The sequence below is a fragment of the Clupea harengus genome, chromosome 5, assembly GCF_900700415.2.
Source record: "Clupea harengus chromosome 5, Ch_v2.0.2, whole genome shotgun sequence".
NCBI lineage: Eukaryota > Metazoa > Chordata > Actinopteri > Clupeiformes > Clupeidae > Clupea > Clupea harengus.
The window spans coordinates 19987217-20008103 of record NC_045156.1 but is presented as its reverse complement, the minus strand read 5'-3'; the positions used below and the strand labels follow the sequence as shown (position 1 = coordinate 20008103).

Sequence of the window (20887 nt, the reverse complement as noted above, 5' to 3'; positions counted from 1 at the left end):
AGGAAGGCTAGCCTATAGCTGTTGGTTATGTTATAGTTATGATAAAGTTGTTGGATTGTTTAATTGCAAGCCTTTGTAAGATGGCCTGTTTAATTGCAAGCATATTCTAGCACAGTCTATTATTTCTCCTAAATTAGTTTTTTCCAATTTTTAAATTGTGCTAATTGATAAGAGCTCTAATGGTAGACCTTGTTGTGTTGCTATGAGTTTATAAGGCCACGGCCCTGTAGACCCGAATGGTCCATATAATGAAATGTCAGGCTAGATTTAAATTGTTATTGTTCCCTAAATGTAATAATGCTCCTGTGTAAACTAAATGGTGTATGACACACATGAAAGTCTTGAACTTTGAATCTTCTATGGCTGAGTCCAAAACTGTACCCCTCTCGCAGAAGTCTATTTCTTCATATTCGCTCCAGCATGCTATTAGGGCATAGCCAACATAGTCCCATTTACCATATTCGTGGTAAATACAATTTTAAAGGCTTGCCTAAAAAGTTAATATGATAAGGCGTATAAGTTAATGGGTAATACAAACATCATCTTAATATTAAAAGGTTGGGTGAATATATGTACGTAGCCTATGGGGTTACATAAGATGCGTTGAGTAAATTGTAAGGAAATTGAACTGAGCTCTGCCGAACGTCAAGCGCTACTCTCGTAGTGGGTTCGTCTGTCACATGACAAGCTCTCAGAGATGGTGGACGGTCCTCGTTTAGAAATATGAAATGGACCGAAAACAAACTACTCCAAAAAGTGGAACCTAGCCTTGGTTTACATCGGACATAAAAGATTAACCATCTTACTCTTCCTCCCAAAGTTGGTAAGGTTCTTTTGAATGACGAACAAGTAAAATGTGATGATGGCAAGAGAGCTAACATCAGGGTTAGCTGCACCTGTGACAGCACTCTGGCGCGGCTAATTAGGTAACGTTAGCCAGCTAGATCGCTGACAGCGATTCCGATAAACAACGCCTTATCTGACATCGATGGTGTTTATGAGCTTGTTTGATACTAGATATGCTTGCTGTTCATATTACAGAAGTCACTATATGAACTAATTTGAGTCGTTATTTGTAACATCAGTAATGTCCGCCTGCTAGTTCGCTAATCAGCTAACTTAACGCCAGTACGGAAGGGTTAGCAAACATTGCTGGCGAACGCAGCAAGCAAGCTAGAATAGCTAGCTAGGGATAGCAAGCGTTTACGTGATCTACGTTTGCTGTGCAAGTAAGAACTCCTGTTAGCTAACTATCCCCTTGCTAGCTTGATAGCCCTGCTTCATGCCTGTTTTTATGTGCTTCTGTATAGTCACACATGATTCATATAAGTCAGCTAGCTAACGTTATTTCAATTCTAAAATGAAGTAATACAACGCTGACTTTCATGGCTGTGTAAGTTAGCCATCTGACGTGAGCGTTTAACGTTACGTTACTTGACCTGTGTAACTTATTAATGTCGGTGAGGTTAGCTATGTTACCATTAACTTGGAAAACCTGGGTTTAAACGTTAGCGCTGTCGTTAGCTGACTTCATTTCATGAAGTGGTGACTTATAAATTGGGTTATTTGGTTTCACTGAGGGCCGAGCTAGCCAGTATGCAATCTAGAACACGACAATCACATAATGGTCCTGGTTGTTTTGTTTTTGTGTCTGCATAGTCAGCTATGAACGCTGGCCATGAGTTGTCATAGCCAGCTATGAAAGTCGGCTGTGACGTGTCAGATTGTGTAAACTAAGGATTGTCTTTGCCATGTCATGTAATGCTGCTGCTTAGCATAATTAACTTAAAGTTACGATAATAGCTATCCTAGCTATGGTAGTTGGATAAGACACCGGGTTGTCTCGAGAAATCATGTCAACATAGTGCTCAGACAAGTTCTGGAAAATCTACCAACATGTTGTCAGTTAAAAGCGAACTTGTTAACCTGGTTGATATAGTTATTGATATGTCGTTATGCCGTGTGTAATAGCCTAAATCCACCTGACAAATACACGAATCAAGTACCACGTTTCGTATCCAATGTCGAATAAGTGTTGTAATTCTGCGCCATTCCATTAATTTCGGGAAGTACTATGTCAAAATAGAAACAAAAAGCTAGTGTGAGCTTTTCAGATGGCCTGGATATGAAATGATCGAGGCCTAGCTGGTCTGTAGCTGCCAGATAGAGGCCCTCATGTTGTCATATCCAGAGCCATATGTAAGATGCCCTTTGGTAGGCTCTGGTTTCGCTGACATGCCAATGAATTATTAACCCTGAATTAGATGCTTGTTCTGTTGAATGTCCAGCCCTTGATGTAAGAACAGACAGTCTGTCCTGAGAGCACCTTAGGCAGAAATCAAGGCCATGGAAGATCTGGGTGAAAATGAAAGCTCAGTGGCAGACCATTATTTTCAACTGTTGAACCTGGTAGTTTCACATGTTTCCTTGCTTGAATGATCTTGTCTAAATTTAAGAGTGGTTAGTATTTGGTGGTCAAATTTGGAAAAGGTTTTTTTTTCATCTGTACTGTGGGGCAGTCAGCATCTGTCTTTATTTGTTTAACATGAGGATGTCTAGGCCAGTAAAATTGATGGTCTTTGATCCTTGGCAGAGAATTTAAGTTATCTACCCAGGCAATAAATTCCACGGTGTTATACTCTAGCTCTCTCTCCTGTAGTAACCCTTAATATGTAAAACAATGGAGCTGATGAGTGAGTGAATGGGAGTGTGTAAGTTGCAATTCACATACAAAGTTTTGGGACATGTTAGATGGTCGACACCTGCCTCTGTCCTGCTATGTATTAAAAGCAGTCCTAGTGCTAGTACTTTGTGAATCTGCTCACCCTTCATGTACTTACACAAAGCCCAAGTAATTGACGTCTGTGTCAATTGACGATTGTACGTATGTGTGCTCTCTGCAGTGATGTGCGTTCAGGAGTGTCCAAATGGGACCGTAGTGGCTGTTTAAGTCTCCCCACTTTCTCTCCCACTGTCACAAGCAGACTGTAAGCATCTTCTTACTCTTTTCCTTAAGACAATAAGTCAGAGTAGCATCTAGAAGTGGCTGTGTCCTCAGGGTTGCATCATTGCTAATCCTGTACAGATTAGGCCCTGTCTTTTCTCCCTTGAGAGGCTAGCACCTGAGCCATTGCCATTCATAACTCTTCTACCGCGAGCACAGTTGGAACTAGACAGAAGCATGTTGCATGGGATTTTGTTTTCTTACTAAAGCCCTTAAGCGCAGCTGATTTTGTGATATGAAGGCAAATCCACAAAATCTGACCTTGCCAGGACACATGGCTGATGACTTTCATGAAAGTGTTATACTGTGTAACTGTGGTCTAGGGCTGCTATTTTCCCCTGCTGGGCCTGATTGCTCTACAAGCAGCTCTGTGTTTACCACAGAAAGAACAGGGGGGTGTTCCAAGTATCTGGTTTAGTGACAAACCTGGTTAAGTTAACGCAGAGTAAGGGGTAAACCTCCTTATAGAAGAGCGCAATTAGGGCTGAACGATTTGGGAAAATAATCTAATTGCGATTTTTGTACCAAAATATTGCGATTGCGATTAATATGCGATTTTTTTTTTTTTATCCTCTTTTTTTCCCAACAAAACGTAATGAATGATTTAAATATGACCAACACAATATTAGATATATAGATTTTTATTTAGCTGCTCATTACAGAAACAAGAACAACAAATCGGTGGCTTTGCCACTGTGCATTTAAGTAATTTAAAAAAAGTCATCTTAAGTATAAACACTAGGCATGCACTTTTTAAACACTGTGTGCAAAATGTACCATCTTAAAAAAAAAAAAATCGCGAACGTTGCGGTTAGAAAATCGCGTTCTATCATATCGCGATTAAATCGCAAATGCAATTAATCGTTCAGCCCTAAGCGCAATGGCCTTGTTTTGCCAGAAGAATGAAGCCATATGGCTCTTCTATTAGAAGGGTTAACGTCTCCTCTGAGTCTTTCCCAGGTTTGTTCACAACCACGTACTTGGAATACTCCCCAGGCCTTTGTCATTTGGACATCCTACACTGCTATGTGTAAATATTAGATAAATGTTATTTATAATCTTTCCTGTCTTTTTGCTTTTGCAGCTTGTTACCTAACCTGTTGGCTCCATTGATGGCTTCACGATGAAGGCCCAACTTCAGATTATCAGTGCGTGTCTTGATTTAATACAGTCTATTTCGAAAGACTTTTAATAGTGATGTGTCGTTTATTGGCTGTTATAGGACTATTAAATAATACAGCTTAGCAAGATGGTTTCCACGTTATCTCATTTAGCTAATGGTTCATCTGATGTTATCACTTATCACTAAACCTGTACTGTCCCACACACGTAGTTCTCTCTGCGAAGCTGAAGGAAAACAAGAAGAACTGGTTTGGGCCGAGTCCCTATGTCGAGGTGGCTGTGGACGGCCAATCCAAGAAGACAGAGAAATGCACCAACACCCTCAGCCCCAAATGGAAACAGCCCATCACTGTGTAAGTATCAAAGGTGTTTGGTCATGTTGGTACAAAACGGATCGGAGGGTAGCAAAGTAGGAAACGTCTACTCGAGTAAATCTAGCAAGAACAACAACAACAGAACAAATAAGGACGTATCGATAGAATGTTGTTGATGTTTCTGTGAGGCGTTCAATAGAACGTGTGTGGAGCTGACTAAGACAGTATTGGGAAATGTCAACACGGGGGTTGCATTGTTTCCTTTCTCAGGATGCGAGGCTCGTGAGCTGTTACTGTTGTCAGAGCAGTTAGTGCTCAAGGAGTCATTAAGTGAAATGTTTAGTCAGGTGACGTTTTTCCACCACACGCACACACACACTGATACTGAGCATCTGATTGGCTAACAGACTGTGAAAGCTGAAACAACATATTTACAATGTTGGGATTGTGATAGTGTTGTGTGAAGAGAAAAACAGGTCATGACTTTGCATAACTAATAAAGTTGGCCTTGAAAATGGTTTGGAAAGTTTCATTTGACCCTGTGATCACCAACTTGGCTGTGGAAAGACATTTAACATTGCCTCATTTGTGGTGGTTACTTCCTTCCAGAATTGTTACACCCTTCAGCAAGCTTATCTTTCGGGTTTGGAGTCACCAAACTCTGAAGGCAGATATTCTTCTGGGCATGGCCACTCTGGAAGTCAGTGAAACGCTGAAGTCGAACGATATGAAAAGTGAGTTCTGTTTTTTTCTCTCTCTCTCTCTCTCCGATCTTATGATGGCAGGTCTGATTCATCTCGGAAACAGAAATAAAAGACACGCAGCGGGTGGGGGTGGCAAAAACAAAGAGGGAAGCTGAGGCAGACGTGTCTGCACACACACACACACACACACACACACACACACACACACACACACACGTGTGTTAACATTGGTTTTGCATATCTGCCGAGTTTTCTCTACCTTTTTTTTTTGCTCAAGCATTTAGCCAGGCAGGTAAGCAGGCTTATTCTGAAAACACAAAGGGTCTTTTCACAAATACTTTACATGTGTGGAGCATGTGATTGAAGCCAGCCTATTAGAAACCCCTCCACCAATGTGAGGTCCTTAGAACACAGGCAAACAAAAGGCCCCATTTAACGAAGAGTTTAAACTACACGTACAGCATAGTGGTGTGTAATAAGACCTCCGCATAAAATGACTGAATGAGCAAAAATGAAGTGAAACTAGGAAACTCACAGTATTGAAAAAATATATAAAAAGACACTAGAGCACTATATATTGAATTTTGAGGATAGACCAAACCATGAGAGGAAAACATGGTTTAACTTGTCGCAACATCTTATCGCTGATTTGTTTGAAATTGGGTAAATAGCTTTTATATGTCATTATTAATGAACCTACTAACTTCCATTAAGATTGGCCTTTCACACAAGCATGTATTAGCGGCTAAATTCTGATTGGCCATAGGAAACAATTTTGTTGAGCAAGCCAAATGGAACTTTAAGAGATGTGAGTTAATAGAGCCAAGTGTAAGCATACCATATTTCAGGCCAACCTGCCATGTAAATTCAAACAGATATCTAATTATTGACGGGTCAATTGCTGCGCCATATATGAACGTAATTTCACAAAATTTGCCGTGTCCAAAGAATGTGGTAATGATGCAGCATGTGAAAAATTAATATTTGACTTGACTTGAAGTACTTTGAGCTTACCCCACTTCAGGGGGCGCTAGCATGAAGGGACACGCTCACTTAGGGACACAAACTTTATATTCCATATCAGCCATGTGGGACCATAAGTCTCATGGGGGTTAGTGAACTCTAAGTGTATTATATTGTCTACCAGAAATTGGTGGAAAAAAACAAACTACACTACTGGTGTAAAAGGCTTAGCTTGGGTTGACTTCTTTGGTAAATTCTTTGAAGTTCTCTATCTTTCTCTACCCACTTGTGACCGTTCTGACTGTAATGTCTTCCATGTATTCATGACATTGTGTAAATATGCTTAGCTTTGGCATGCAGGAAGTGTTTTTTTTTTTTTTTTTTCTGTTGATGTCTCAGTTCAATGAATCTCTCTGTCTCTTTGTCGTCTGTAGTCAGCGAGGTGGTGCAGACACTGCAGCTGTGCACGGACAGGGACCAGGCAGACATAGTGGGGGATCTTTCTGTCTGCCTGGACGGCATGCAGGTGGACCCAGAGACCTTCGCCGCCGAGGAACAGAACCGCGGTGAGGCATTCAGGGCTAGGGCCCATATCACTGGGCTTTTACTGAACTCAGACATGGAGGAAAGGGGGTGGGAGGAGATCGCTTGACTTGGCTGACTGCATGTTTATGTACAGACATTACTTACAGCTACATGTCTCATTGTTGAGTAAGCTGACACTGTATGGCCACTTGTTTTTTGATTGGTAAGCATAGATTGTGTGCAAGTGTGTACATTTCCTGAAGTTATTAATGAAAGTTTTTGCAATTGTTGTATTAAGAACTAGCCTGACGTTGTCATACTCATAATTCTAGTCAGAATATGAGTCTGATACTGCTCCATTGGGCTGTGATTATGGGGCGTGTTTCAACCGAACCAGGAAAAAAAATGCCTCTTCGCTCAATTGGATATACCTGCAACCAATCAGAGCAACGTAGTATGACCATAACATAGACCATCGGGGCCAGCTGATAAATTCAACTTTTACCGGATCCCGTAGGAAAGACGGCAAAAACATCTTTTCGATCAACAAATGCCTAGATCGCGTTTCTCTGTTCCTCTTTCAAAATTAATGCGCTGTCGATGTCTTCTGAAACAGACTCGAATCATCTTTCAGCTCTCCAGCAGCAGCCATGTTTGTTGAAAACGAATTCAACCTAAGCGCTCTTTGGTGACGTGATTGATTACGTTACTGTTGATCATCTGTCCATCATTGTATAAAGCCCGCCCTGACAATTTGATTGGTCTGGTAAAGTTTTTGGTCGGGCATATTTTCTCCCCAACGGAGCAATGCCAGACCGAACTTCCCGACCTAAAATGTTGTGGGCGGGGCTAGGTTCGTCTGGCATCCAGGCTAATTAAGAACTGTAATAAATAATTGACAAATCTGAACTAGTGATGTTATTTGACCAATATAATTAGACATGATAATTCTCCCCCTTCCCCACTAAATCAATCCAATGGAACACAAACAGCAGGCCAACTGCTCTATAAGACTATCTGTAGCCTAATTCAGTTAGATCAGTCAGCTGTGTCAACAAATACAAATCTCCTTGTTATCGCCCCTTTTCTGATACATTCCCCCACTGAAGACCTATGCCTTGTAGGGTCTTTTCCAGAGATGACTGCAGCAGTCAGGGTCGATTTTGCGTAATTGTGAAATGTTAACTTCAAATCATCTTTAAAACTTTCATTCGATTCATCTCGGCAGCCTGAGATTGACATGTATTTCTTTTTTATGTTTTATAACACAGAAGTGTCTCTTCCAAATGGGGATTTGAGACCAAATAGAGATCCTGAGAGGTAGGAATATTTTCACCAGCATGTCACTTTTGATTTGTTTCCCATGTTCTCCACAACACACATGCTGTAATGAGCAATAATGAGTTCTAATGTTCTACCAGACACACCCAAGTAAATCCTCTGTGGCTCTGACCTCTGACCCCTTCCAGGCCCAGCAGAGGCTCCTCTCCTGCCAGTGACATCACTGATGACCCCCCGGCTCTCCCCAACGGCCACGCTGTCAACGGTACGAGCTCTCCCTCCCTGTCTGCAGGGGCCTCCAGGCCGCCGCGACCTCCCAGACCTCTCCGCCCACCCCCTCCTCGCAGACCCACCTCCTCCCCAGGTCTGAAAACATGGCCTTACCCTCTTACACCTCCAGATCTTATTCAATATGATAACACACACAGTCCCATATCACAGTGATACTGCCATGAAATCTTTTACGGGTGGGCAGGGAGGAAATGTATACTATATGCTTCTGCTTTTTTTAAGGACTTATAGATTGATTCTCTGGTTTAAAAATAGATGTATCAATAAGCTTTTGCTGTTTCCTATGTTGGGGCACCATGATGTGAAATACAAAGCATACTGCAGTCAAGGAAGGGGCAGTAGTGGCACATTGTCTTTCAGAAGTTTCAGCTTGGCTGCCTCAGCACAGGTTCTCACAAAACTCTGTTTGTCCCGTGCAGCCTCCTCTAACGGCTCCACCCCGAGCCATGGCAGCAGCGCCGCCAGCCCGGAGCCCAACCCCAGCCCGCAGGTCAACGGCACCACGGACAGCCAGAGCTCCGCACCCCCCCCCATCTCAGCCCCCGGGGCGAGCCCCGCTCCCAACCCGAACACCGGCGCACCCCCCGGTGCCCCCTCCAGAGTCAGCCCCATCAACACTGGGCCTCTTCCCCCCGGGTAAGTCCACACCTCTCCCTCATCCTGACACCCCTCCACAGAGACCCCATCTGCGGCTTTGTATTGAAGGCTTTATCATTGCGGGAGATCCACTTCTGAGAAATGGACCCAACAAATGTGCCTTGAAAGCCTGAATCAGGTCCCCACACGGGCGGAGGGAGTTAGATAAATTGAAACGGCGACCTTCAATCCGCGGAGAGATTGAAACAGCGCTGTCTGAGCCATGCAAAATCCTCTCCAGAGCCTTCCTGTAGTGCCATAACGTGGCTGTCTGGAGCCCTTTTTCATGCCACTCCCCACGGGCTGGTAGAGGCTTTGCGCAGGGCTTTCAGGCTTTTTCTTTTTTTGCTGTCAGTGCTATAGAGCCTGGAGGAGCTATAATTATCCTCTGACACTTTAATGTTAGATTCCAGAGCCGCCGTGCGCGCCTGCACTGAACGCTGCTGTAGTGAATCTGCTGGAGGTAGGAAAGATGAGGCTGATGAGGAGCCACGCAGGGAGCAGTCCCATGGCTGTGTGGCTGCTGCTGCTGCTACTACTACTGCTGGTTGAACCTGCTCCAGGTTAAGGGAGCCTTAAATGCAAGGGGAGGGGGGTGTTGGTTAGGGCGAGCTTTTCCACCCACTCACACCCACTTAAATGAATGAAATGCCGGAATTCGGTCACGTCTGCCGTGTAATTGCACATTGCTCTTAGAGGCACAAAATATTATCGGTCCCTCCGCACAAACTTTTCAGAGACTTTCATGACGGTTTGAATTATTTTTGTTACAGCAGACATGACCTCTTTCTGTGCTCGTTAAAGTGTTGGGTTGTTTCACTTGGAAGTCTTGTTTTTATGACTTTAATACCAAAGCAGGCATCAGACTGGTGTAGTATGCATTGTGCTAACGCTTCTACCCCCCCCTTGTCTGTTATTATGAAGCTGGGAGCAGAGAGTGGACGCGACTGGCCGCATGTATTTTGTGGATCACCTGGAGAAGCGGACCACATGGGAGAGACCCGATCCTTTGCCACCTGGGTAAGGTTTCCTTCTACACTGAATAATCCTAGAGTAGTTCAGAAAGTGCATTTTAAACTAAAACCCAAAGGAAGTCTCTGGAATGTACTTCATGAATTTCATTTTTAATCCATGGGACACAGCATTGTGTGTGTGTGTGTGTTTGTGGTACATATCAAAATGCACCCAGAAGGCAACTTTCATGGTTTTCTTCTAGACCTTCGGATGAAAGCATTGAGGTCCTGCCGTCTTCTTGCAGGTGGGAGCGGCGCGCGGACCCCCTGGGCCGGGTCTACTACGTGGACCACATCAGCCGCACCACCACCTGGCAGCGGCCCACGGCAGAGTCGGTGCGTAACTACGAAGAGTGGCAGAGCCAGCGCAGCCAGCTGCAGGGCGCCATGCAGCAGTTCAACCAGAGGTTCATCTACGGGGTGAGTCTTGAGTCCACCCAACACACAGCGGTGAAAACCTTCAGCAGGGGAGAAGCAGTCAGAAGTGGGGCTCTTTTTAATGTGGATTTCCTTTTGTGTGCAGTACACGGAGGTGCCTATTGTTGTGTGCAACGGGAAACGACCTCTTTACCTATTAAACCTCTAATTACGGTGTACGGTTGGTCCGTGTGTAACTGAGGGGTCTTTGATCAGCCTTGACTACAGCAATGTTAAAAAAATTAATAAAAAGAGAGGTGAATACTGGTGGTCAACAATGGTCTTCCTCCTTAAAAGTGGCATAGCTTACCATAAAGCACGAAGCCATTCAGACACGCCGGATTTGTGGGAAGTCACGGCTCTATGGGTTTGTGGTTCAATCTGTAACTTGTTGTTGTTTGTCTTTCTGTGCCTCAGCTTCAGGAACAGCTTGCACCCGCTGCCAATAAAGAGTTTGACCCTCTGGGGCCTCTACCGCAGGGATGGGGTAAGGCACTCAATGTCACCTGGAGACATGTTTTTCACTTAATGCGCTGGATTAAGTTACCTATCCTCCCTCAAGTTTCTATGGCTAACAGTCATTTTATTTTTAGTAATTACATTATTAGTATTTAGTCCCAATGGAATGGAGAAGGTATTTGATATGTGTTTGTCCTCTTATCGTGTGTGTGTGTGTTCACATATTTATCCAATAGAGAAGAGAACGGACAGCAATGGTAGAATGTACTTTGTGCATCACCCTACCCGGTCGACGCAATGGGAGGACCCTCGCACGCAAGGGTAGGGCTTTTTCTTTTCTCACCGAAACGTCCAGATAGTTCACTTTCCAACAGTGTGAAATCTACCACTGACTGATTGTATGCAGCAAGTGAAACTTTGCAGATTGTTGTGTCAACACATTGTCACCCTTAGTTTGATGCAGTGGGGGGTGGCGTGGGTTGAGGGTGAAAAAAACGAAAGCTATTTTTTTTTTTTTTTTTCACAGCAGTGCAGTGTGTAACTCCTGTCCCTTTTCTCCCTTTCTCCTGAAAATAAATCAATATAACACCCTCAACCACAAGCCTTCCCACCAACTAAAAAGAAGATCTGTCCCCCTCACACCTTTTAAAACCACATTCCCCACATCAGTAACTTCACAACTTCACAGGCTGCAACCCACCCACCCCCCAAACAGCAGAAAACCCCATAATATCATTAATGATTTTGAAAAGTGTGCTAAATCCCTCTCCCTCTCCCCTCTCCCTCTCCCCCTCCCCCTCCCAGGCTGCTGAATGAGAAGCCCCTGCCGGAGGGCTGGGAGATGAGGTTCACGGTGGATGGCATCCCTTACTTTGTGGACCACAACCGTCGGGCCACCACCTATATAGACCCTCGTACTGGCAAATCGTCTCTGTGAGTACTTAACCACACCCCAGTGCATCAGTCAGATGTGTGTGTGTGTTCACATCGCTCTCGCACTGGAAAATCGTCTCTGTGAGTACTTAATACCTGAGTGCATCAGTCATGGTGCCTTCGCTTGCGTCCAGATATTTCTTCTCTTGGTCCTTCTGAAATCTTTCTCCTCCCCAGTGGGTGAATTAACGAAGTAGTTAACGTCTTGCTGTCATCAGGTCTTCCCTGCGGGACATCATACCCACAGGGCCTAATGGCTTGCCTGCTACAGCCTGATGATGTGTTGTTGCTGTACTTGTTTTGATGTTGAGAGTGGTTCTGACGTGCTTTTTTCTTTGCCCTCGCGTGTTTGTGTAACAGGGAAAATGGTCCCCAGATTACCTACGTGCGAGACTTCAAAGCCAAAGTGCACTACTTCAGATTCTGGTGTCAGGTATGTCAGCTTCTCTTTCGTCTCGCCTCACCTCACCTTTCCTTTCTCTCTCTCTCTCGCTCTCTTTCTCTCGCTCTCTTTCTCTCTCTCTCTCTCGCTCTCTCGCTCTCACTGGAACATGTTGGTGAATCATACAGAGAGTGTGTCACTGTGCCGTCTTGCGCCATTCTCATGTAGAACTGGTTCGGCAGGTTGAGAGCGCCAGCTGGCAGGCCAGTGGGGAACCTGGAGTTTTAGTGTATTAGTCAGCAAATAGCTTTCCCTTCATGTCACTGTCTTTAATGAAGCAATATAATCAAGCCAGTCATGACGTCAGCATTATAGCTGAATGGGATCATGGTATTTCTCAGGGCAGTTCCTACCTACCGTAATTTCCAGACTATTGAGCGCACCTGACTATAAGCCGCACCCACTGAATTAAAAAAAATATAAATTTTTAACATAAATAAGCCGCACATGTCTATAAGCTGCAGGTGCCTACCGGTACATTGAAACAAATTAACTTTACACAGGCTAAAATGAATATCAAAAGTAATACAATAGTGAATAGAGAGCACAGTTGCAAGAGTCAATCAGAAATAAGGTAGTTCTTCCAGGTAGAACGTTAGAAGAAAGACGCTAGTTTGAAGCCAGTGAGCTAAAGAACTTGAAAAGACTGAATTTGTATTGTTGTAAACTTTTATTTTCTAAAGTGTTTTGAGTTGTGTTCTGTGTACGCCGGTAGACTGTGGTTATTTTGACATTAGTTAAGTTATTGAGAGATACTGAGAAATCGCGTGGAGCTAAGCATCCATGCGGCTGCATCTATGCTAGCATCCATGCTCGACAAAGCCACCGTAAACACAAAGCCACCGTATACAGTCACAGGTATCATAATCCATAAATTAGCCGCATCATTGTTTAAGCCGTGAGGTTCAAAGCGTGGGAAACAAGTAGCGGCTTATAGTCCGGAAATGACGGTACTTCTATTTTTACAGTTAACAAAACTCACAGATGCAAATGGACTCACGGTAGAAATTTTTTGTTGTTTTTGTTTATCTGTTTTAGCAACTTTCCATGCCCCAGCACATCAAGATTCATGTGAGTCGCAAGACTTTGTTTGAAGACTCGTTTCAGCAGGTGAGCGCGTATTGAACATGCACAAGTCTCCCAATCTCACCGCACACAGTCATATGTGGAAGTCAGCATGGGCTGTTCCTAAAATCATCTCCTTCATTGCTTTGCAGATCATGAGTTTTCACCCTCAAGACCTGCGGAGGAGACTCTGGGTCATCTTCCCCGGGGAAGAGGGGCTGGACTACGGAGGAGTGGCCAGGTACTCTCCCTGCTCCTCTACAACAGCCTGTTACCTCTCACATAGCCAGTTACCTCTCACTGCTATCAAAAGTCATCACTCGGAGAGACTGAATTATAGCTGAGTTATGAATTAGAAATATATCCAGTCCTTGCTTCGGGATTTATTGAAGTGCATGGATCAGCCTCCGTAGAGTTAGTCACTTCTGACTTGCATGCAGAGTGCAAAGGAGCCACAATGCACTAAGCTGAAAGAATACTTCACAGATATGGCGTACACAAAATAGAATAGCCGATGGTCACAAGACAACAGGCGCGATAAGCCCAGAGCGTTCCCCATTCAAATGAGGAGCACGACCAAGTTCATAGCTTTTCCTCCCCAAGTGGGGAAGTGATAGATTCCCAGAGCTGGTTTCCTGCCTGCTTTACTCTCCTCTGCTTCACGGCTGGCTCAGTGGGGACTGCCATAATGAGTCCCTGCTTGAATAATTTAAATCCCCCTTCTTATCTCCGCACCCTACCAGGCAGGCAGGCAACTCTCGCTGCATCTACTTCAAAATAAAGTCTTCTATTTCCCAGTCAGATGGACTGGGTAGAAAGGCCCGATATGAAACAGACTGGATCGAGCCTTTGGTTAATTATAGAGCCCATCTGGGCTTGTGTGTCTGTGTCTGTGTGTGTGTGTGTGCGTGCGTGCGTGCGTGCGTGCGTGCGTGCGTGCGTGCGTGCGTGCGTGCGTGCGTGCGTGCGTGCGTGCGTGCGTGCGTGCGTGCGTGCGTGCGTGCATGTTTTCACATGCAAGCCATCATAGACAACATGTACAAAACCTACATGTTTTATGTTTTCATGTAACGTTGCTTTCTTTTTTTCATCGTTTTTCAGATTTTATTGAGGTTTATGTAGATGTTTTGATACCCATACTGACAAACACATTCTTGCATGGGAGTACATTTACATCACTTAAACGTGAGTTCCACCACAAAACAACTCCTGTTGGACAGGCATCCGCTAGCGTGGCACCCAGAGATTTGGCAGTCAATCTACAGCCAGCCAAACGTGCCCGTGTTCATTGTGAACCAGAGCTGAGTGCCAGTGAACAGCACTTTCAAGGCTTTCAATCAGATGTAGGTCAGGGCTCAGACCCACGGCCTCCTCAAGGACTCCCATCCCCTATTCTCTGGCCGCCACTCCAGTGTGGTTCTGGCGGCGTGCCATGGGTCACTGTGCTGAGAGCCAAGCTTTCCCTCCCACTCTGTTCCCTCATGAAGGACTCAAGGTTTTCTCCCACTGCCTACATTTACTTAAAGCTCCCCCAGTCCCCCTTGTTAAACCTATGAAGAGATGAGTTTGTGGATTTTTGTTCTAGTCCCCCACAGCCTTGAGCTCCATCAGAATGTGTTCATGTTTACCAAGATGTTGTTGTTTGTGTGTCGTGTGCAGGGAGTGGTTCTTCCTGTTGTCCCATGAGGTGTTGAATCCCATGTACTGTCTGTTTGAGTACGCTGGGAAAGACAACTACTGCCTGCAGATAAACCCCGCCTCCTCCATCAACCCTGATCACCTCAAGTACTTCAAGTTCATCGGCCGATTCATCGCCATGGTACACACACACACACACACACACAAAAGCATTAGTGCCTCTTTGAAAATGATATTAAGACCCCTAACCACAGATGTCTATATGTGTACCTGAAAGGGCTGGTTTAGCTGCATCAGCTCTGCTCAAAGGGTTTACTTGGGAGAAATCAATATGGCTATATTCAGTTAAATAGGTTTATTTCATTGTCTTCCCTTTCTCCCATTCCAGGCCCTTTTTCATGGTAAATTCATTGACACGGGGTTCTCGCTGCCCTTCTACAAACGGATCCTCAGCAAGCCACTGGGCCTAAAGGATTTGGAGTCGATCGACCCGGAGTTCTACAACTCCCTCATTTGGATCAGGTGAACCAAACAGGCCTTTGGTAGTGACGGTGTTGAACATGTAGCCAAGTTTACCACTTAATTTAGCTAATAATGATTTAGATATGTTGTAAAGGTGATGTAAAATAACTATTCTGGAAGTTATCGTGATGGCAACAATATATTATTGCTTATTTATTTATGCTTGTTGTTTATCAACCCATGTTCACCAGGGACAACAACATTGAGGAGTGTGGTCTGGAGATGTATTTCTCGGTGGATAAGGAGATCCTGGGCGAAGTCACCACTCACGAGCTCAAGCCCGACGGAGGGAATGTTCTGGTGACGGAGGAGAATAAGGAGGAGTACATTAGGTACCAACATCTAATCATGCACTCGCTTCCTGCTCTCCATTCGCTTGCAGTGCCAGCATGCCAAGAGACATTCACTTGGAATATGATTGGTCAACCAATATTGAGCTGAATCATTAAAGATCAGGGAAAATATCTGTGTTCTGTTGTTAAAAGGCCTGCATGCTCCTTTAGAGCACTGCAGCTGTGTTAAGATTATCCACTCTTTGATGCGCCCACACAGGCCATGAATTGGGTAAATGTTGGCCAGTGTTACAATACTAAATAGTGCAAAAAGAATAAACATGATTGGTCTGTTTTCTAGGAAAACCTGTGATATAATTATGACATTTTTCCATGCTTTGACTTGTGGTAGTTTCTTGAAACTTGAATAGTTTGTGTGTGTGTGGTGTTCCGCTCTCAGGATGGTGGCTGAGTGGCGTCTGTCCCGTGGCGTGGAGGAACAGACCCAATCCTTCTTTGATGGCTTTAATGAAGTGCTCCCTCAACAGTACCTGCAGCTCTTCGATGCCAAAGAGCTTGAGGTACCCTGCACTCATCTGAGAACAAATGCATTTGCAGTATCTTTCTGAAACGGTCATATACTGACTGGGTTGTTTGTGTTGCAGGTGATGCTGTGTGGGATGCAGGAGATTGACATGGCCGACTGGCAGAGGAACACCATCTACAGACATTATGCCCGCAGCAGCAAACAGATCCTCTGGTTCTGGCAGGTAGGGCCCGGCACAGAACACAAGTCTAAACCAGCCAACTCACAAATCGAAGATCAGTGTGTCCGGTCAGGCCGCTCGCTTTGATTTTTATGCAGTTGCCTTGGCAACTCAGACACACCAACTTATCTGCAATAGTCCCCTGCTGTCCTTGCCCACACTTTAGCTGGTTACATATTCATTTGGCCAAGTCATTTAACATTTAGGTCTCTTCCATTTTGTGAGCTCATTGGCATGTTTTGCTGTTTTGTGGCTTACAGTGTGTGAAGGACATGGACAATGAGAAGAGGATGCGACTGCTGCAGTTTGTGACGGGCACCTGTCGTCTTCCTGTGGGAGGCTTCGCCGACCTTATGGGTGAGAGTGCTGTCTCCACATGGAGTCTCCAGAAGTCTAGGGTCGGGCCAGAAGAACAGAAAACATAGACGAGGGAGACCAGAGTTCTAGCACCCACCACCACAGGCTCAACAGCAGCAATTTTATTGACTAAAGAGAAATAGGGCCCAATGTAAATGAGTCTCAAGAGTGATACAGATTGAAATAACAAAGGTAAATTCAGCTGTCTTAGAGAGGGAAAGACTGAATAACCTGCCAAAAGAAAATACAAAAGGAAGGAAACAATGTAAAACAAACAAGGAAGAAGTTGACATCTAAAAAGGTACTGACTCCCTATAGAGCTCCCTGTGCCTGTTTTGTTTGCTCTTTGTGCAGACTGTAACATGAATTATTATTTGCAAAGCTAATAACAATGACAAATGTCAAGGACTTGCAACACAACTCACCCATTAAACATCAGCATAAAACAACAGCACCGTGATGAGTTTAGCTCCCTAAACAGACGAAATGGTTTAGCTCCTTATAAACACTCTCAGCAAGCTCAACACATGGAGAAGGGGTGTGTCAACCAACATGTCATCAACCAAGAATACCCGTTGAGGTCTTGGTTGCCCAGCGCTTGACAAGTTCTAGTTATGGACACCTTTGCAGCAGAGTGACCCAACAGAATGGAAGTTAGAGACGAGGCGACGGACAGTGGGAAACACGTGCAGAGCTTATTATATGTCTTATTCACTGTCTGTGTCTTCTTTGGAGTCCTCTTTGACTGGTGCTTCTGCCTCTCACAGGGAGCAATGGTCCACAGAAGTTCTGCGTTGAGAAAGTAGGAAAAGAGAATTGGCTTCCGCGAAGTCACACTTGGTAAGATCAGTGAGGTTATACTTGGCTTTGAGTTTAGCTATAGTTAAAGTTCACTTTATTGTTACTTATTGTTACTCACCATAACCTTTTATCTTTTCTCCCCAGCTTTAACCGTTTGGATTTGCCACCTTACAAGAGCTACGAACAGCTGAAAGAAAAGCTGATGTTTGCCATCGAGGAGACGGAAGGCTTTGGGCAGGAGTAAAATACACACACACACACACAGACACACACACACACACAGAAACACACACACACAGATGCCCTTCTTTTGAGCCTGGAAACCCTTGGGAGAAGTCTGTCTGTGAAAATCAACTGAAAGAGACACAAAGACGAGTGAGTGAATGTGTGTGTGAGAGTGAGAGTGAGTGAGAATGAGCACGTGAATTCACCTTACCCCACCATCTGACCTTCAAGACATTCACTGATCCCCCAGCCCCAGTAAGTCCAATAGTCCACCCCCTTACTTTCAGCGCTGCATGGGGTTGTCTATCTATGCACAGACGTTCCACCCCCACGAACGGGTCTCCCACAGCCCCCCCCCCCATGAACGAGCCGCTGGACCCTGGCCTGGTGCTGCAGCAGAAACCACGTCCTCATGCTACGGTCTCCATCTCAAATGGCACGTTTGCTCCCCACTCCCTCATCCCCAAACTTTTTCCAGAATGTTCTCCAGAGGAGCATGGAGTATAGATGAACAGGTCTGTGGATGTATACAAGTAGCTTGATGATATCTCTCAGCATAATATTTTCTAAGAAAAAAAAGGGGGGGGGGGGTCAGGGCAGGTGGTGATGTGTTGTGTTGTAAGATCTGACGAGACGATCCATGTGAAGCGGCTAATAACAAAAACAGGCAAAAACAGATCAGTGTCAATTACATAAGTACAGCTTTGGTAATTTAAAAAAAAATAATAATAAAAAAATAAACATTATCAGAAAGGATTCAGCAAGGGATTCTGTCCAGCCTGAAGAGTGCTACCAAAAGCTCAAGGATGACCATTGCTGCACAAAGACAGCCCAAACGACCAGGTCAGTAATGTCCCAAAAACATCCCTGGCTGCATCACTCTTTAAGTGCTGCGTTAAGAGCAGGAGAGAGCAGCTGCCAATTTTCGTCTGACTGACAGCATTTATCTGGGTTACCAAGCCCTGGAAAGAGCCCAGACAAATTCTTTTTAAGTTGTTTTGAATCTGACACACTGTTTTTTTTTTTTTGTTTTTTTTTTAATTATTATAATTATTTTTTTTTAGAAATAATGGTGGAAGAGAGTGTTGTTCTTTTATGAAGAGAGTAATGACAGATCACCTATGACGTGGGAAACTGGTTTGTCAAAATAATTAAATTCCATGAATTATTTAAAAAAATATTCAATCTGCACATCACGTAAATTGTTCCCACTGAATGGTATCTTATTGAAAGATAGACCTGAATAAAATGCAAAGTTCTGTCATCTATTTAATGCTTCAATGTGAAAGCAGAAATGGTGAAGTTTGGCTTACTTGGCTCATACCTTTAACTGTATCACTGTGACTATTCCTTTTAAGAATAAATATCATGTAAAATGGCTGACAAACACTTTAAAAATGGATAGCTTCAAAGGAAGCACATACTTTGTACAGTACACTGTTGATGTGAGTGTGTGTGTGGTAAGCTTTGATATATTTGCAATTGGAAAAAATGATTTGCTCAAGAAAATAACTTCGCTTTCAGTTACTGTCTGAGTTCAGTATGTACAACATCTCACCTTGATTTAGTTTTTTTTTCCTTTCTTGAAGGGGTTTTTCTATGGATGAGATTTCTTATTTTCTATGCAAACATTTGAACAGATTCATAGTGATCCACCTTCATTCAATGTATAAAAAGGTGCTTAACTCCACACAGGCAAGACTGGGCAGAGTGAATGGAGACTCTGCCAAGTGAATATATTGCTCGGCCAGTTTTGACCTTTGATTGTTTCCAGACACGTGGAAGTGAAGTGAATCTACATCCCTGTTCCTGGTCACAAATAAGTGGGGATAAAGCCGGAGAAAGCTGAGAAACACTGGATCAGAGTTTGTTAGGTGATGAATAAATGAATAAATAAATAGAAAGGACAAAACAGATTTTGCAACCTCCTTCCATACAGGAAATGGCTTTGTTTTTTTTACTTGCAGCACATCACCCTTTTTTCTTTTCTTTTTTTTTTTCCTTGTTTTTTTTTTTCATCTTGAACTTTTGTAGGGTTCACTATGAGGAGCCATTTCCAAGGCATGCTGTAACAGTCCTGTGTGATATCTGATTCTAATATAACGCACTTAACAACAAGATGCATCTCAAAATGTGTATGTTCAATATTCTGTGTATTCTGAAAGCTCTAACTGTGAACATCTGATAGAACATGAATTTACTGATAATTAACACCTATTTTGACATTTCCTGATATAAAGCCTACATACATGTACCCTCTCTCTGACAGTATTTGATATTCGGCCAGAAGTTCAGCTGTCTTCAGCTGACCTCAACCATGCCCCTTTGAATGCAGTGTATACAGTGCGCTGTACTGAAGTTTAAAGGGTCTAAGTAAACATCGGACAGTTAGTCTCTGTCAGCTGTAGTATGACACGTATGCAGGCTTCACAGAAAGTACATTCAGTGATCCTCACCACTGCTCGTATTGCATATGTTTGGCTCTATTGCTGTAGGTGATTTTAGGTTGTATCCAGTATGGTCTTGCCCAGAGTTGCAGCACTACTGTAGTGCAAGTCATCATGACAACTGTGGACTTTATCATTGGGCCACTGGTAGACATTAGCATAGAGTGCTTTATTCTCTACCATGGGCTGACTGTTTTTAATGCACATGTAAAATAATGTAACAACTGCATAATTCTAGCACAGACAAAAGGTCATAAAAAAGGACGCTTTGGAGATTCTTTCTAAAATTAATTTTCCTTCATATTGCCATGTCTTAAATCCTAGAGAAGGTGAAATAGTGTAAAAATGACTATCACTAATTTATTTTTCCTATTTAACACATTGTAAATCGTGTAATAGTACATTTAATACATTCAAACCATGTTTTAAAATACCTAATCTTTTAATAAATTGGGGATGGGAAATTATCTCAAAGCTATTTATTTTTCCTATGTGTACATGTACAGAAAAATATACATGTGAAACTGTCCATTCAGAACTTTGAGAAATAAAAAGGATTGGTTCGTGACTTATTGTACCCAATTAATGCTATGCAAGAAGGAGGAAATGAGGATTTAGTCCATGATTCTGCCTTCACCAAGAACATGTGAAACTTTTGAATGTTTCTTCCAAAATAATTCATTTCACAG

At 43.6% G+C, this 20887-nt stretch overlaps 1 protein-coding gene across 3 annotated transcripts; it reads left to right on the top strand.

Moving 5' to 3' along the window:
• The first annotated feature begins 646 nt into the window (after positions 1–646).
• On the top strand, positions 647–20766 carry itcha (itchy E3 ubiquitin protein ligase a). Of its 3 annotated transcripts, none has more exons than XM_031568017.2 (24): positions 647–823; positions 4089–4152; positions 4338–4479; positions 5050–5174; positions 6542–6673; positions 7904–7952; positions 8102–8277; positions 8624–8840; positions 9765–9860; positions 10057–10273; positions 10688–10757; positions 10966–11050; positions 11534–11662; positions 12023–12095; positions 13143–13214; positions 13322–13410; positions 14829–14988; positions 15196–15329; positions 15521–15661; positions 16062–16182; positions 16267–16371; positions 16629–16725; positions 17493–17565; positions 17671–20766. In XM_031568017.2, the coding sequence occupies exons 2-24, from the start codon at positions 4128–4130 to the stop codon at positions 17768–17770; spliced, it is 2628 nt and encodes an 875-aa protein (XP_031423877.1). In that variant the 5' UTR covers positions 647–823; positions 4089–4127; the 3' UTR covers positions 17771–20766. The 3 variants fall into 3 exon arrangements, with proteins under 3 accessions (XP_031423877.1, XP_012684861.1, XP_031423878.1); XM_012829407.3 differs by having other exon boundaries at positions 648–823; positions 8102–8178; XM_031568018.2 differs by having other exon boundaries at positions 648–823; positions 10099–10273.
• The last annotated feature ends 121 nt before the right edge of the window (positions 20767–20887 follow it).